Below are 16,387 nucleotides of genomic sequence, written 5' to 3'. Positions count from 1 at the left end.
TTTTAGAATGAAAGATCTCAAGTGGAGCCTTTAGTTTCGATTCAAGTTGATTCTTTAGGGTGTCTTTGAGTCTTTCAGGTGATAAATCATGAAAGAAGTTGAGTCTTGCCAGGTGTCAAAAAATTGCCAAGTCAAGTCTTTAAGTAGATGTTGTTTAGAGTCAAAAGTCAAGTCTCTGGTGAGTCTCAAAGCAGTCCACATCAAGTACTCTTTTGTGACTTTTTTGTAAATCTAACTCTAATCCAAGTTGAGTCTTTAGAGTGACAAGTCATGAGTAGTCTCTAGAGAGGAGACTCTTTTGGGGTATGTCTTAGTCTATGTCATGTTCATGTCAAGTACAAAGTACTTTTTCTTGACTTTAGTTTAACTTGAATCTAAGTTGAGTCTTTAGGAAGACAAGTTGTATCTGTAGGAGACTATTCTCGAATCAGTTAGACTCTTTATGGATGCAAGTCTCAAGTCAAATCAAGTCTTTAAGGAGACACATTTCAGGTCAAGTTGAGTCTTTAGAGAGTCAAGTCTACAGCAGTCAAATATGAAGTACTTTTTCATGGCTTAAATCTGAGTCCAAGTCTTAATCCTAGTCGAGTCTTCAGGGAGACAACTCTCAAGTCATATTGAGTCTTAAGTGAGTCGTGTTTCATAGCAATCAAGTACTAGTCAAGTATCAAATCATTTTTGTGTCGCAAGTCTGACTCAAATCCAAGTTGAGTCTTTAGGGTAACAAGTTTCAATTCAAATAGAATCTTTATGGAGACAAATCTTGAGTTATATCGAGTCTTTAAGAAGCCAATTCTCAAGTCAAGTCAACTCTTTAGTAGACAAATCTCAAGTCAAATTGAGTCTTTAAGGAGACATGTTTTGAGTCAAGTTAAGATTGTAGTGAGTTGAGTCTACAGCAGTCAAGTCGAAGTTAAGTACTTTTTCAGGGCTTAAGTCTGACTCAAGTCCTAATCCAAATCAAGTCTTTAGGAAGAGTTATATTGAGTCTTAAGTGATTCAAGTTATATAGCAATCAAGTACTAGTATAGTTTTAAGCAGTTTTTATAATTTAAGTCTGACTTGAGTCCAAATATTAAGTGTTAAGCCTACAGCTCTGCCATAAAATGTTTTCATCCATTTCTAATGTTGACATTCAGTTCAAAATACATCAATAATATTGGAGTTGGACTTCAGAAAGACAGCTTACAATATTCAATCACTGTTATTGTGCTTGCAATAATTTCAACAAATACAATTAGTAGTAAATCTTATGTCACTTTAGACTTACATCCAACCATCAACAGAAGAACAGACCATGAAAACACAGTTGTGTAGCTCCTCATCCGAAAACCAACAGCTGATGCAACGCAGTTCTTAGAAAAGCTACAGCAGGGTCAAATAGCTCAGCTCCAAAATAAATTGCCCACTTTTCCTGAGGCAGTGCTATAGGAATGGTTCAGATTTATTGTGCGTTGCATTTTGGAGGATGATCACATGCATGTGGTCAGTAGCAGTGAGCCAGTGACCCAGCCTACCTCTCAGGTTACAACCTATATATAACAACCCCCCCCTCTCCGCCCCCTCCCTCCCTCTCCAGCACAACTTCCCTGGAAGCTCCCTCTCCTTCCACACTGGTCCTGGCGTTCTCCACTGTCATCCGAGATCCTCCTCCGCCTCTCACTGTTTACCCACCATCCGCCTGGCAACCGTCTGCGTGCTCAGGATTACCAGAGGCCTTTTCTTTCAACGCCACCATCTCTGCCTTCCTTCAACCGGCTTTCTTTGGGAATTAGGGGGTCTGGAAGTCTGGAGCTGAGAGGGGTTGCAAAAGAGAGCTGGGACTTAGGCTGCCCACATCCCTGACTCTTCCTCCTCTCTTCTTGCCTGTTGTGTGGAGAGTCTCTGGTTGAAACTGACAGGCAGGAGTGGGGGTTTGAGGACTCCCACACCATGGATCAGTCTCTGTTTGGTTGTCTACGCAGCCCTCATGCCCCAGCCCAGGGCCTGCACCCCGCCATCACCCAATCGCCGCTGACCTTGCATGGCCGGAGCGACCACGTCTCCTACCTGGATCTACCCAGCTCCTCACCCCCCTACGGCTACTCAGGAGGAGAGGACAATGGAGTGTTCAGCGGTCCAGCCCACCGAGGCCACCTGCCCCAGCAGCACCCCCTCCACCCTCAGCACCCGCCTGGCTGGCCCGTCCCCCTGCAGATGCCCTCACCTAATGCTCGGCACAGCGTCTGCCTGCCCCCGCTTGAGGCCACGGCCCCAGAACTGTGCCCAGGGGGCCCAAACCTGTGCAGCACCAACCCCGGTCTGGGCAGTGGTGACTGCACGGGGGCGTCCTGTGTGTCTGGGGAATATGGCCGGCAGAGTCTGTCTTCAGAGGACCCAGAGAGAAGGATCAGTAAAGGCAAAAATGATAGCTCAGGTAAGATCAGAAAGTCCATAATGCATTTTGTTTTGAACAATTTCACAAAAAGCTGTATTTTTTTGTAGAGCTCACAGCTTAATTTTCACTGTCCTCCAAAGAGATTCATCTCAGACTGACTGATCGCACATTACTGACACTGACAGGAGTGCTCATGCAACAATTATTTTACACTGTAAAGTTAAGCCTTTGCTATTACATATTCACATTTAATTGTAATACTGACGATAGACAAAACATTGCTTTGACTAAAATTTAACAACATTTTTATTTTTTTATTAAAAAAATCTGTAATCATTTTTCAATTAATTTCAATAATATTGACAGCTTTTATACTAAATTAAATATAATTGAACTCAATATGCACAAGATTTTTTAGAACATCAATAAACTAAAAGATCAGTGTTAGACGTGACCATAAGCCTTATACAATACAATCATGTAATATCAGTCATGCTTAGTAGTAGTAGTGAGTATAAACACTTTTTTAATCCATCCTTTTCCTCTTAAAAGCTTCTTTAGTTCATTTGTGTTACTCTTGGTAATAAATTTAAAAAGTTACTTTAGTACAAATAAAATACAACTGTATCATATATTTATTTAGTATTTCATCCATCTAAATTATAATATAGAACAATGGACAAATACATGTCTGTAATTAAAACCTGAGGTGCGCTTGCATTCCAGATAGACAAAGTTAATGATACGAGTCAGCACACATAACGAGCAACCGGCAAAAAATTACAGTGAATTCTAAGATTAAGTTTGTGCCACCAAACTCTAATTTCCAGTCTTGGTGATGGTTGATTTTTAAAGGTGAGGATTTGCAGTTTGTGTGACATGCTGCAGGAGGGACTCGGCCTGAGTAAGTACAAGGTAGGCTACTGGGGTGCCCCATAGACAGGATTATAAAAAGTCGCCAGTCATCACCCAACACAAAAAAAGCCGTGAAATTTTTTTATCATATAAGTTTAAAAGAAATCAGGCATCACGCTCAAGTCCCATTTAAACTTTAAGGGCTAATGTGTTAAAGCAGTGGTTTCCAACCTTTTTCTTTAAGGGACCCCCTTTCTATCATTGAGTAAACTGACTAAATTACATATTTTATGGATATTTCATATTATTTTCAACAATAAGAGTAGAGAACAACTGATAAACTGAACAATGAACCCAAAAAGTGAACACTAACTGCAGGAAGTTTGTAAGACAAGTGATTTGGATAAATTTTGAGCAGATTGTTTCCTGTGAATATTGATCAGAGATGAGTCTTTCTGATATCTTTATACAGAGTATCTATCATGTATTTTTCATCATTATCCATACTTAATAGGCTTCTTTTTTGACAAATGCAGTGTTTTCTTCTCAGTTCTATCTCTTTGGTTGTTTTCACCGTGTATTTTGCAGGATGAGGCTGAAAGTGAAAGCTCTGTCATTGTAGCTTGTGTTCACGTCTTCAAAGTTTATATCTTAAATAATAACTGAAACTTCATCTTGTTTTCTTCACAAAAATGAATAAAATACTGAGAAATAGGCCTATTGTGTATATTTTATATTTTTGGTGACCCCCAGGTTAGGAACCACTGTGTTAAATCATAAAATGAAACACTGGGTCAGAGCAGTCACTCCAATCTTACTTTTTGATATTACATGGACGTTCTAGTCAAGGTGTCCTTCAGCGTGTACTCGTGTGGCAATTTCACAACAGACATACAGGTGGCGTTAATTACAGGCTATCACAACTGGCACAACAACTACATCCCAACAGGGGGAGCTACCTTTCCAGTCACAGTATATAAAATATAAAATACACGGGAAAACGTGAAAAAATGTAAATATATATATTCAATTATACTATCTGTAAATTTAATTTCCCAGCACGAAGGCCTAAAGGCAGTTTCTAAGCCGTCTCCACACTATCTGGAATATAAACATTGTGGGGAAATACAGAGTCCTTTTTTCCCCTATTTATTAATTAATTAATTAATTTATTATAACAGATTGGGTCTAAAATATAGTGTGGAATGGCATTTATATAGCTTATAATACAGTATATGTTAATGTACAGCCAACATAACCCCCTTAAGCCAATATGGACAAGAAGCCCAAAAGTAATCAGAAGAAATGGAAATTATGATTCAATTACTGAGCAAATTTCATCTGCTGATGAAGATCATGTGATACGGTCATGACCTCAGTGTCTACAATGGAAGCTGAATAAATTGATCTGTTTTCCTGGACTCGATGGTGGAATAGTTCAGGTGATGCTGAAAATGCAGGTCACGGCATAAGACTGAACTTGGCATCAATGTGAAAGTTCTACATCTACACACATATGCTTCCCATGAATGGTAAAAAAAGGGCACAAGAGAGCACACCAGCTCCAGGATCCATTTGCAAGATTTAAAAGCAGGGACCGTATCTGCATCATTTAGCCACGCCGACAAGCAGCTCTGCCATGTCGAGAACTTTCCAATTCCCCTGGAGCCGTCGTCACCGGCCAGGAGAGGGGACGCTTTGACTGACAGACTGAACACTTCGAAAGGATGTGCCGAAGCTGCCAGAGGCCTAACCCAAATCCAATTTCCTAACTCTAACTTCACTGGCACTCACAGAAGCCGCAGCACTTTTAGAGTTTATTCTGGACTTGATGTTCTTTAAAAAAGGATCTAGTGATGATGAAATATACGTAGTTATTGATCTTTCAAAGAGCAGTCTGTGTGGATGGTGAAACTGAAAAAAATGAGCTCCCCACTTATCAACTTCACTGATTTCTGAATGACTGAAAACACAAATATTTAAGTAATTAATTGCACTGAATGAAACAACATGACAAAAGGAAAATATGACATAAAACCGCCAATGGCCAGTGTTTTTGTACAATTCGCTGGGTGTCTGTAGTCTCACATTACGGCACACAGTGTCTCCTTCCTGGCACACTGTGGTTTGTCAGCACATCCCACATTTACACGACTAATGAAATGTCAACTGGATTTATACGGCTCGGACTGGAGAATAGTGTAGAAATTATTATTCAGTGTTTTCGCACTATGAGAGATTGCTTTCAAAATGCTCCGTTCGTTTTCACCATTCGCTAACCACAAGTACATAAAAGGGATGCTTGTAATATGCTCGCACTGACAGACAATGTAAGCGGGGAAAATATGATTTCACTCTTAAAGCATGAACAATCGGGGAAAAGCTTAGTGTTTATGTGCATTATGAAAAGTCAAGTAGGGCTGAAAAGTGCCTCTTAAAATTTATATTAACATGTGGCTTTTCACTTTATTCTAAAACATCCAGAGTAACTCACCCAAAACATTTCATTCATGCTTCAAAACCTAATTATTGTGTCAGTAAATTTGCAAATGCCACCAGAATGAAAGGTTTTGTCATCGTGCAAGCCGTACTTTGTTTAGATGTTCAGTTCCTTCAGGATTTTCTGGGCTTCTTTAGGGACTTTTGTGGCCTAAAATGCCTCATTTCATGCAAGCTTTTCGTAAAGATTGAAATGATTGTTGCAGTGTTTTTAGGCATTTATTTTTCAATGAATTTCTGGGAGAAAGTGAAAATTACAATAAAAGTTGTTCTCTTTATTGTATAATTCAATAAATTTCAAAAGCAACTTGTTCCAGTGAGAATAAGAACACACTGTTTGGAGGGCTGATGTGACATGTTCGCATCACAAATGTCTGCATCTTCACATCACAACTAGAAACAAGGAAGTGAGTTTGGGCATGTATGGCTCAACACTTTTGGCACAACTGGTCAGATTTGCGTAAAAGTGTCCGTGATTGACAAAATTGCAAGGTGGTGCAGAATTAATGGGGATTGGTTGATTTTGCAGTACTCGCAACATCATAACTTCCTTGTACTGTATACAAATCTCTGTTTTGTTCTACTTTTGTTTGACACTGACTGCCTACTGTACAGGGTTCAAGTTATAATCTGAGTTTACACACAGCAGCCAACAACTGTATCAAGTAGATTGCAATACTGGTGCAAAAAGTTTTTGATGGATGAAAAAACCTCCTGTATAAAGAGGTACAATACAAAACACAATTGTAACTGAAAAACACTTCACTGCTACACATCAAATGTTTAGAATCCACCACTAAATTCACAGAGAAACACATTTTTTGTCAGCAGTAACACCAAGACGGCATTGGAGTTGCACTGAACTGCCTCACACTTACAATTCAATGAGCAACATTGTCTTGTGCTCCCCTGAGGATCTTTGTCGTAGGTCAGGTCTGAAAGAATTGCATCCTCTGACTCTACTGTAGAAAAATAGTTGATTGTTCCCTGGTCATCAGACGCTGGGAATGAGACCCAACAATCAACTATCTTCAAGCCCCCAATCCAAAGCGTCTTTCTATCTTTCTCAGCTCTGATTGGTTGTTTTTCACAGATTATCTGTCTCATGTACTACTGTCAGGATATAGTAAACATTCCAGCAGTAATGACAAAAAGGTATTTTTATTGAAGCTACCTGGGGCGGCTGTGGCTCAGAGGCAGAGCGGGTCATCCACCAAACGGAAGGTTGTTGGTTTGATCCCCGGCTCCTCCCGGCACGTGTCGCAGCATCCTTGAGCAACATACTGAACCCCATATTGCTCCTGATGCCGTGCATCAGTGTATGAATGAGTTAGTTTCTGTTTGATGGGTTTTGCCATCACTGAGTGAATGTGTGTGAAAGGGTGAATGTGGCACGTAGTGTAAAAGTGCTTTCAGTGGTCGGAAGACTAGAAAGGAGCTATACAAGTACAGGTCCATTTACCATTTACCGCAGCTTAGCCGGACGCACAGTTTTCTTGTGCAATAAGAGATTCTGGATGCACTCATGTGGGTAAAGTGATTGAGATATCCGTTAACTGTTAGCTCATCTGACTGCTTGTCTTTCTTGTCTTGGACTAGTGGTTTTACAGTGTTTAGCAATTACTTTGATGAGTAGTGTGGCATCATGACCAATCAAAATAATGCTTAAAACTACAAAACCCTAGTTCTAATAAACTGGAACTATCCTGTATCGTAGATTTCCTCTGATAAGGCTTTCTAGACATTTTGGTGCTAAAATGAGAGCATTAATCCCAAACAATAGTGTGACTAAATAGTTTACAAAACTAAATACTGAATGGAGCCAACTGGGAGCAAACTACCTCCTTGGGTTGAATAATGCAGGATACAACCCCAAGACCTCCACAATAAAAGGTGATTGGCACTCCTAATCGTTCTGCTTTCATATTATTTTGGTTTCAGATGGGCCCCTGCAGTTTATCAAAGCCCTCTAATTCCCCCCCTTCCCCCATTTTTTTTGTGTCTTCCTCCCCCTCTCTTTTGGAGACTCAGCTGTGGCTGGAAAATGTTCTGTTTTTCATTTCAGAGTCCCAAGACGGGAGCTATAAGTCAGACATGAACAGCAAGCCCAGGAAGGAGCGCACAGCCTTCACCAAAGAACAGATCCGGGAACTGGAGTCAGAGTTTGCACACCACAACTATTTGACCAGACTGAGACGCTACGAAATAGCTGTCAACCTCGACCTCACGGAACGACAAGTACGGTACCTGTTGAGTGACTGTGAATCATTGTGAGGGCAAAGAAACAGGAGCAGCACAATAAACAGCCATACTAGCTAATGTGCTCCAAGTCATGAAATACAATTAAAGGGGGATTAAATGGGCCATGACTTTTATTAACATCCTTTGGCATCCATTAGTACTGCAACAAAATCGACAGGTCTCACTGACAAACACTTGAGTCATAGTTGGACTCTGGAGAGTTACAGATAGCTTTTTTAAGCAGAGATCCAGAAGAAATGTCGGGGGAGGTAATAAATCACTGCTGTAATGTCCTCCTTTGTTTTGAGAACAAGGCTTTTACACTTTTAGTCTTCATAAAATGTGTGATTAGAAGAAGTACTTTGATACTCTTATTAAGTAAACTTCATATATTATCTCATCTGATAAAAGGAAAATTTGCACATTAAACATTTCAATAAAAGTAGAATGATATTAAATGCAGTAGTGCCGTTTTATTGTGAAATTATGGAAAATTCTTAACCCAGGGTCAGATTAGATGAATAATATCAGTTTGTCTGATTCCTCTGATTGGTTGTTTTTGTTCAGACATCTCATACGTAGCTGGCTAAAGAATCGTCCATTGGTGCTTATTAATAACAAAAACAACAGCAAAACTTTCCAAAACTTTAAACTGAGAATTACGACTTTTTTTTTGTGGCCCTAATCCTCTTCCGTACACTACAGCACCAGCAACTCAGACCAAAACAATGGGCTCGCCTGACCAAACTCCATTGACGAAACCAGTAATTTTACCCTTGAGATATTTGTAAAACACACTTTAACAAAGAGTGAGTGTTATTTTAGTTCAGTCTTTCCAACAATCACTGTGGTTTGGTCAAAATAAACACTTAATTCACAGAGTTAGATATGAAAATACAATACAATGGCTGTGGCAACGTTAGCTAATCCTTGGGGACAAATCTACCCATCAAAGTACATTCACTACAAGTTGCCACTGACGCTCAGATTGTTATGTGTCTGACAACATAACGGAAAGGAACCCTGCAGCGATAGAGCTTTTGTTTAACCAGGAACAGCTTATCACTAGCACAAAAGAGCAACATCAAACAATTAATAATAATAATTGCTATAATTGTAATCTAAAGGCTCTAAAAGAATCCTCAAGCACAATGACATCCATCACTCTGTGATGTTGATGTATGGCTCCTATTAAAAACTGTATAAGACTTCACAGGAGAAGAACCCTCAGTGTTTTGACATAAGCAAACGGTTGGACATGTCATGCTAATGCTCTGAGGCTAATCGATTCCAAACCGCAGAGACTCTTTGAAATGTCAGCGCGCTCTCGGTGTCTGTGAAGTGACTTTCTGATGCTGTGTGTCACAGTCCAGATGGTTCTCTTACTGTAATACTCACAAAGAAACATTTGTATGAAGTTAGCGGTGGTGTAGATGTGGACACAGGCACGGCCTGCTGTTGCTCATTTTGGGGGTCAAAAGTGTTTGGAAACAGTTGTGTGTGAACAGTCACTGTGAAAAGAGTCAGATGACTGCTTCGGGGTGTTTCTGGAAAGTAGTTAGTGTGTCCACTGCATGTCATTTCTGCTTTCAGTGTTACTGAGCTAATACTACAGAGGTAAGATATTACAGTTTAGTATGTAGGGAAATGATGATTTAATGATGACTTTATCACTGGAATCGTGTGTGGTTATTATTTGAATTCTAAGAATGTGAACAATCATAATAATCATGCTTTATAGAAGAAGTTATGAATTTAAAAACAAAGGATGAACTAATTTTCAGTAGTCAACTATGAAGTGGAGTGCAAGTTTTGCAAGCACACAGTACAATGCTGACAATTTTGTAAGGCCATTGTTTCAGATTTTATGAATGTCTTTTCCCCAATCTCCCAGGTAACCACTGGTTCCAATTCATTTCCATACAATATGGAAATCAGTGTGTGGTAGGGGTGTAATGATACACAAAATCCATGTTTTGGTAAAGTATTAGGTATGGATGGGACGATATACAATATTATCACGTATTGTGATAAAAACCACAATTTATCATCGTGAATGATGATCGTGGATAACCTCACATGGCTTACAGTCCTATATCGGTTTCCTGATTTATTAAGGGGAAAAGAGGGAGCCCACATCTTTCCAGTTATTCCAATATCCTGATCCGGCTGGCCTGTTGTATCCCCCCAAAAAAACCGGAGGTGTGGAAATAGTATAGATTCCAAAATAAAGAACAGGGAGAAGAGGTTGTATCTGTGATACAATAAATATGTGTTTCTTAACAATATGTAAGGTAGAGTGATTCCAGTATGTTTTAGTGCCATTTTAAAAGTATATTTTCATGATTATCATGTATTGCAATTATTTTGGCCAAGAAAATTGTGATGTGAGATTTTCATATCATCCCATGCCTATAGGACATAACTTTTGGGGTTTGGGGGGTCATTGTTTAATATGTTTTCAGTCAGCCCAGTTTCCAAGAAATTACATTTATATACGACTGTTTGTTTCAGTCCAATTCAGGCACTGGACCAAACGTTCTAAAAACAGCCACAGGATTAGGGTTAGGGTTCTGTTGAGGTTAGGGGTAGGGTTAGGGTTCTGTTGAATTAAGGTAGTAGCAGCTTTTTTGGTCCAATTCAAGCACTGAACATAGACATGCCGGTAAAATGGGAAAAACATTCAACCCTAATACAGTGGGGTAGATTTTGCCCAGCCGAGTTGTAGTATACAAGTATATTGTAGATGTTTTGTACAAAAACACTACTATGGCTAATGAAATAATATAGTGAATCTGTGGTTTCTCAGTGACGGACCTCCTTTTCTCTGCCTCACATTATTATTGAGCCTGGTTGGATTTGTACAGAAAGAAGTGAAGCTTTATCTTAAGAATTTGCTTCCAGTGACTTAAATCTTTAGTACTCTAGCTTTACATTGTCCTGTAAATGTCTTTGTATAGGTTTGAAGCAAGTCCAGCACTTCTGTCCAACAACAACCCTGCAGTCTCAGCACCCCCACAACTACAGTGCATTTGGAGGTCTGTTGGCTAGAACCAATCAGTGTTTTGGCTCAGGCAACAGCCAAGACAACTCACCCAGGATTTAGGTCTTCCTGTCTGGAGCCAAGTCCCTCAACACTCCCCCTCACATTGGCTGCTTCTCTAAACGCCCCCAATAGTAGTCCAATAAATTTGTGCATGAGAGGGTTGATTCTGGATCCTTAATGTCTTTTCTGTCATTTTAAAGCCTCTTCTTCCCACCTACTGTAAAGATATATAACTCATGTTGAATTGGGTTGTTTTTTTGACAAGAGTATTTCTGTCATTAATTACATCCTCTTCACATGGCCTTTTCATGACTAAAACCTTAAAGCTGCAAAAAGCAATATACTGACAATTGTTTTGGTTTTACTACCCACAATTTTACTGATTTGTTTCACTCTTTTTTTCGCAAAAAAGCTCTGATAAACCCACTGTACACTGCCTTCCCAACACCAAATTGGTGTGTAGTTGGTGGAAATAGTTGGGCAATAGGAAGCTTAAAGGTCCACTGTGTAACATTTAGTATGATTTAATGTCAGAAATGGAATATAATCTTCATAGGTATGTTTTCATTCATGTATAATTACCTGAAAATAAGAATTGTTGTGTTTGTTACCGTAGAATGAACAATTTTTTTTCTACAGAGGGAGAGGGACCTTTCACGAGTTTCCCCTTCATGCTTGGAATGCAAGGGTGAGGGCGTTGTAATCTGCAACTATACCGCAAGATACTTCTAAATGCTACACACTGGACCTTTAAGAAACCATCTACAGTATATGTTAGCAACATTAGCTTTTGTGTCCACCTGATGATTGGTCCACAGTCCTATAATCACTCTCCTGTTAGCTATGGTTTGCTTTGTTTATCAGAGCTTGCTGCAGCTGCCATGGGTTGGACTCCAACCTCTGGCCTTAATGTTAGCAAAAAAACATATTCAAACTAATACAGTAGGATGGATTTTGAAAAATAGATTTTTCAGCAGAGTTGTAGTAAAGTGTGCAAATTTAAAACGTGCATAAAAAGAGGTATAAGGAAATACACTTTGGTGTACCCTAAAAACACATCCACAATACAATGACCTGCTACTGTTGATCTATAGTTAGTATAGTATAGTATCTGTAGTCTGATGAGCTAGCTTGTCCTCATTTGTGAAAATATGATTTTATTATTTACTATTTATTACTAAATCATTAAATCGATGATATTAGTCACAGGCCAGTGTAAGCTGAGTTGAGGCCTGCTGATGTTGTTGCAGTTCCTTGCCTAAATGCCTCTTTAAAACTACAGCACATGTGGGTTTTTGGGGGAGCACCAAGCTGTTTACGAGAAAATGAGCCACATATACAAGTGTTTACTCTGTAAACTTCACTCCCAGAGACTGAGTGGTAGGCCACCATGCAGCACTACCTAAAAAAGACCGCTGGGAGAGCAAATTGCCCAGGGATGGACAGGAGGGGGGTTAAAAGGTGTCTGTTGGTCTGTTAATATGAGTGAGGCGTGGTACAGATTGGTGCTGTAAGAACGAGGGAGAGGGTGGTGTAGGGAGCAGTGAGAGTATAAGGAGGTGGGACTGGACAAGGAGTCAGGAGAGGAATTGGGGGTGTATCTCATTGGTCCAAATTGGATGTCCCCGTTTTAGGCAGCAGCTTATTCATCACTATGAGAGACACAGATACTAAATAAGCTGTGGAGTCAAGGAAGGACGGGCCAGCAGGCCACTGTGACTCATGCATCAGCACATATCTGCCTATGTGGAAATACAGTACGAAGCCTTGATACTAACCGCTACACCACACCACTCATCTAATCACTGGCTCCCACCAGTATACTCACACCCAGAGGAGAAAAAAATTAGCCAAGATGTCAGCCAGCTGCACTCCTGTATGGGTATACACTTGAGAAGACACATTATTTCAGTGCTGCATTTGGAGTTGGTGTGAGATTAGATATGAAAATGTGGGAGGAAGGAGCTCCAGTCTTTAAGGGGGTGGACAGGATTTGTCATAATATTTTTTATTCACGCATGTGTGTGCAAGGGTAATGAGTTGGACAGTGTGAGTAAAGGATTATGTTCCCGTAAGTACTTTGCCATTACATCATGTCCCGCCCCCTTTTGGCAAAAAAGAGTCCCTCTAATTTGGTTCAATAGCATAAAATAATATTCTGTTGTTTTTTAAGCTATCAGGGGCCCAAATCCTATGGCAAGTCAGGCAAACAATTGTGTTATGTCACTGCTGATTAACAGTTGGCATCTATCTATAAATCTATGTGTTAAACTTCATTTTCAAGATTACTGTGTACTGTGTAAGCCATAGGCTGATAAGGTTCTACCACCAGGGGCACAATATAAAGGTCAGTTTAAGATCCCTGAGGGGTTTCTACACAACGTGTGAAAGCAGTAGTCTTCTTTGGGTGTGGAAGAGTTTTGCCAAGTCTGAGAAAATAGCGTTTGTCTACAGAGCAAAACACTAGCTAACTAGCTAGCTAATCCACGTTACTTGTAAGCTAGTTAATTCTTCAGAATGTGGGCATCTTCAGAACTACAGTACCTTATTATAATGCTGTTTGTCACACATTTGACCTGCATATTACACATGGCCATATTTTGATAAGATTTTAATGAACTGTGCATTCTCAGAACAATGTCTTACTGCTTTGTGTTTCCTCTCAGGTGAAGGTGTGGTTCCAGAACAGGAGAATGAAGTGGAAGCGTGTGAAGGGAGGCCAGCAGGGGGCAGCAGCTCGGGAGAAGGAACTGGTCAATGTGAAAAAAGGGACATTACTGCCGTCTGAGTTTTCAGAGATAGTAGGACTGCAGCGCTCTGCCAGCTCGCCAAGGCCGGCGACCGAAGAGGACAGCCACGACAGTGACCAGAGCTCAGACCAGCCTCACCTATGACCTTCCTTGGTGTTATTGGACAGGACAGAAATTAAGGAAACATTGGTGGAAGATTAAAAAAACACATGTATACGGCTTGCTGTGAGCAGAGCCTCCCAACAGACATTAAAAGGAGACTCAGAAAACATTCCAGAGATGCTTGGTGTTGATGAAAGGGCTTGGATTTTGCACTGTCGAGGATTTGTTTCAGTCAATTTCTACTGTACTTCTTTGAGCAATCAGTACAACAAACATTTTGTTGTGTGTACAATGGCAGTCTATTGTACAAACAACAACTGAAAGCACTCACGCTTTTGAATTCTAATAATTTATCAAAGAGGTCCCAAGACTGTAACCACCATAAAACCAAACTGCTTAGTTTTTGCATTCTAAAATAATGTAATTGGTAAACATGTGTTTATCCTCTTTTTTTGCTTCTTGCTCCCTCTGAAAGTTTACATGCTTTTTACTTGCAAAGATCTGGTTTTCCAGTGCAAATAAATCCGAAAAACCGAAATGTCTTGGTGGCAATTTCTCAGCATGCATGAGTGTTCATGGGCAGAAAACCATTACGCGGGGCAGAAAACCGCCTGGGGCCCCTAACAGCTACCGATTTAAGATTTATTTAACATTATATTTCAACATTTTATAACGAAAATGTTAACATGCAAATGACCAGGAATATAAATATAAAGAGCATAAAATTATCAAATTCAAATAAAGCTCCTCACCTGAGTAAATTAATGTCAGGATGTCGGTGAAAGCAAGGTACTGTAAATTATTTCATCCATGGATATCAGTAACTCCCCTTCATGAAAAGTTGTCATGTTATAACAAGAAACTTTTTTTTAAAGTATATTTTTGGGGCTTTTATTGCCTTTATTGTAGTGACAGCTGACGATAGACAGAAAAGGGGGGCAGAGAGAGAGGGGATGACACGCAGCAAAGGGCCGCAGGTCAGATTCGAACCCTGGGCTGCTGACAGGCATTAAAAATAAATAAATATCAAATCTTTTTGCGTCATAAGTTTTGAATACAGGACTTTTTGAGTTTGTTCGTAATAGTTTTACTTCTTCTACGACTGTCTATACCAACATTCTCAGGGGTGAAAAAGGGTGAAAATAAGGCACAATGGAGGTCCCATGCCAGAGTTTGTCTAGAAACCCCCAAATCAATAAATCTGCCCCTGGATCCACTTCCATGACAAGATGTTCACTTGATTGATGGGTGTATTTTTGTGTCGTCTCCACTGTGTGAGTGTGCATTCTAATTCATGCAGCAGTATCTTGGCCATGAAAGCTCCAGCCTGTAGCTTGTAAAAGCAGCTGGTGTTCCACTCACTTATTCAGCTCAGGCCTTCAGCTGCTCTGCGGCTTTCACTTCCCTCAGACGCATCTCAGAGCTGACTTGTGGTCAAATGTCGTACGCAGTGTTTTCTCTCTGTGCATGTGTTTCATTACTGTGTGTCATTGTTTGATAGAAGCAGTACACGACACGGCTGCCTGCATGGGAATAAAAGGGAAATGAATAAGAGATGTTCATTCATGCGGGCTGTTTGTCTCATCTGGAGGCAAAGCTACCTATATTTCAGAGCCAACTCACAATCATGCCTTTAATCAAGTCCAACCGAAAAACAAAAGTCAAAACTGATATCACAGTGATTTAAGTCTCAAAGCCTCTGAGTAACAAATAATGGTGTAAATACTGACATATCGATACAATGGATGATGTATAACGTTTCAAATTTCTAAAAGTTTCTTACATATTAACTCGAGTCAGAGTCCGGGTCTGAGCTGCTGTGAATCAGCTGACCTCCGTTGGTCTGCTCTGCATCACTACTCTATCCGGCCCTGGTCCTCGGCAGAATTCCCTACTGGATCCCCTGCTCCTACACTAGTAGTGTTTAAACTCCTCCTTCAAGCTCCCAGTCCAGGTAGAGTCAACTAATAGGACTGTTAACTAGCTAGTGGCAGCAGCTAGTACAGTTAGCATATGCAACAGTGAGAAAAGTTCTGTGTTGCAACAATACTGATAATTTATTGAAAAAGCGCAGCTCATGAATGAATATGACGTTGCTCTTGTTTTGGCCTTTCTCAGCAACTAACAGTTAAGCTGATTATTAAGGGGTAGCCCTCATCATCAGACAATGTTTTTTGACAGTGATCTGAGCGGGATAAAGGGATCCCTTTGAAAGTATCCATGCTATCTTTTCCATCACCAAAATTTTGCCCAACTTTGGAGCGTGATTTAGCCCCCTTTCCAATAGACATGGTTGGTACCAACAGATGTCTTATGTCTACTAGTTCAGTATCTTCTCATTATCTAGCTCCAGAACTGAGCCCGCTGCAGCCTCTGAAAGAAAGTAATGTCGGCTACGGACATATTTGTTCGCGTGAAGTTGAAGGACACCATGACACAAAGCGTAAAAAAATCACAGGTGGTTTGTTTACTGTATTGTATTGTATGTATTTTATGTTGTACAACAAAATATGAAAA

At 40.1% G+C, this 16,387-nt stretch overlaps 1 protein-coding gene across 1 annotated transcript; it reads left to right on the top strand.

The window, feature by feature from the left end:
- The first annotated feature begins 1,600 nt into the window (after positions 1 to 1,600).
- On the top strand, positions 1,601 to 14,408 carry meox2b (mesenchyme homeobox 2b). The gene is made up of 3 exons (XM_051390939.1): positions 1,601 to 2,416; positions 7,797 to 7,969; positions 13,685 to 14,408. Exons 1-3 carry the CDS (start codon positions 1,933 to 1,935, stop codon positions 13,910 to 13,912), a joined length of 885 nt encoding a protein of 294 aa, XP_051246899.1. The 5' UTR covers positions 1,601 to 1,932; the 3' UTR covers positions 13,913 to 14,408.
- Positions 14,409 to 16,387: the final 1,979 nt, after the last annotated feature.

The sequence above is a fragment of the Dicentrarchus labrax genome, unplaced genomic scaffold, assembly GCF_905237075.1.
Source record: "Dicentrarchus labrax unplaced genomic scaffold, dlabrax2021, whole genome shotgun sequence".
In the NCBI taxonomy this organism is placed as follows: domain Eukaryota; kingdom Metazoa; phylum Chordata; class Actinopteri; family Moronidae; genus Dicentrarchus; species Dicentrarchus labrax.
The sequence above is the reverse complement of the archived record's forward strand: the minus strand, read 5'-3'. Positions and strand labels throughout refer to the sequence as shown.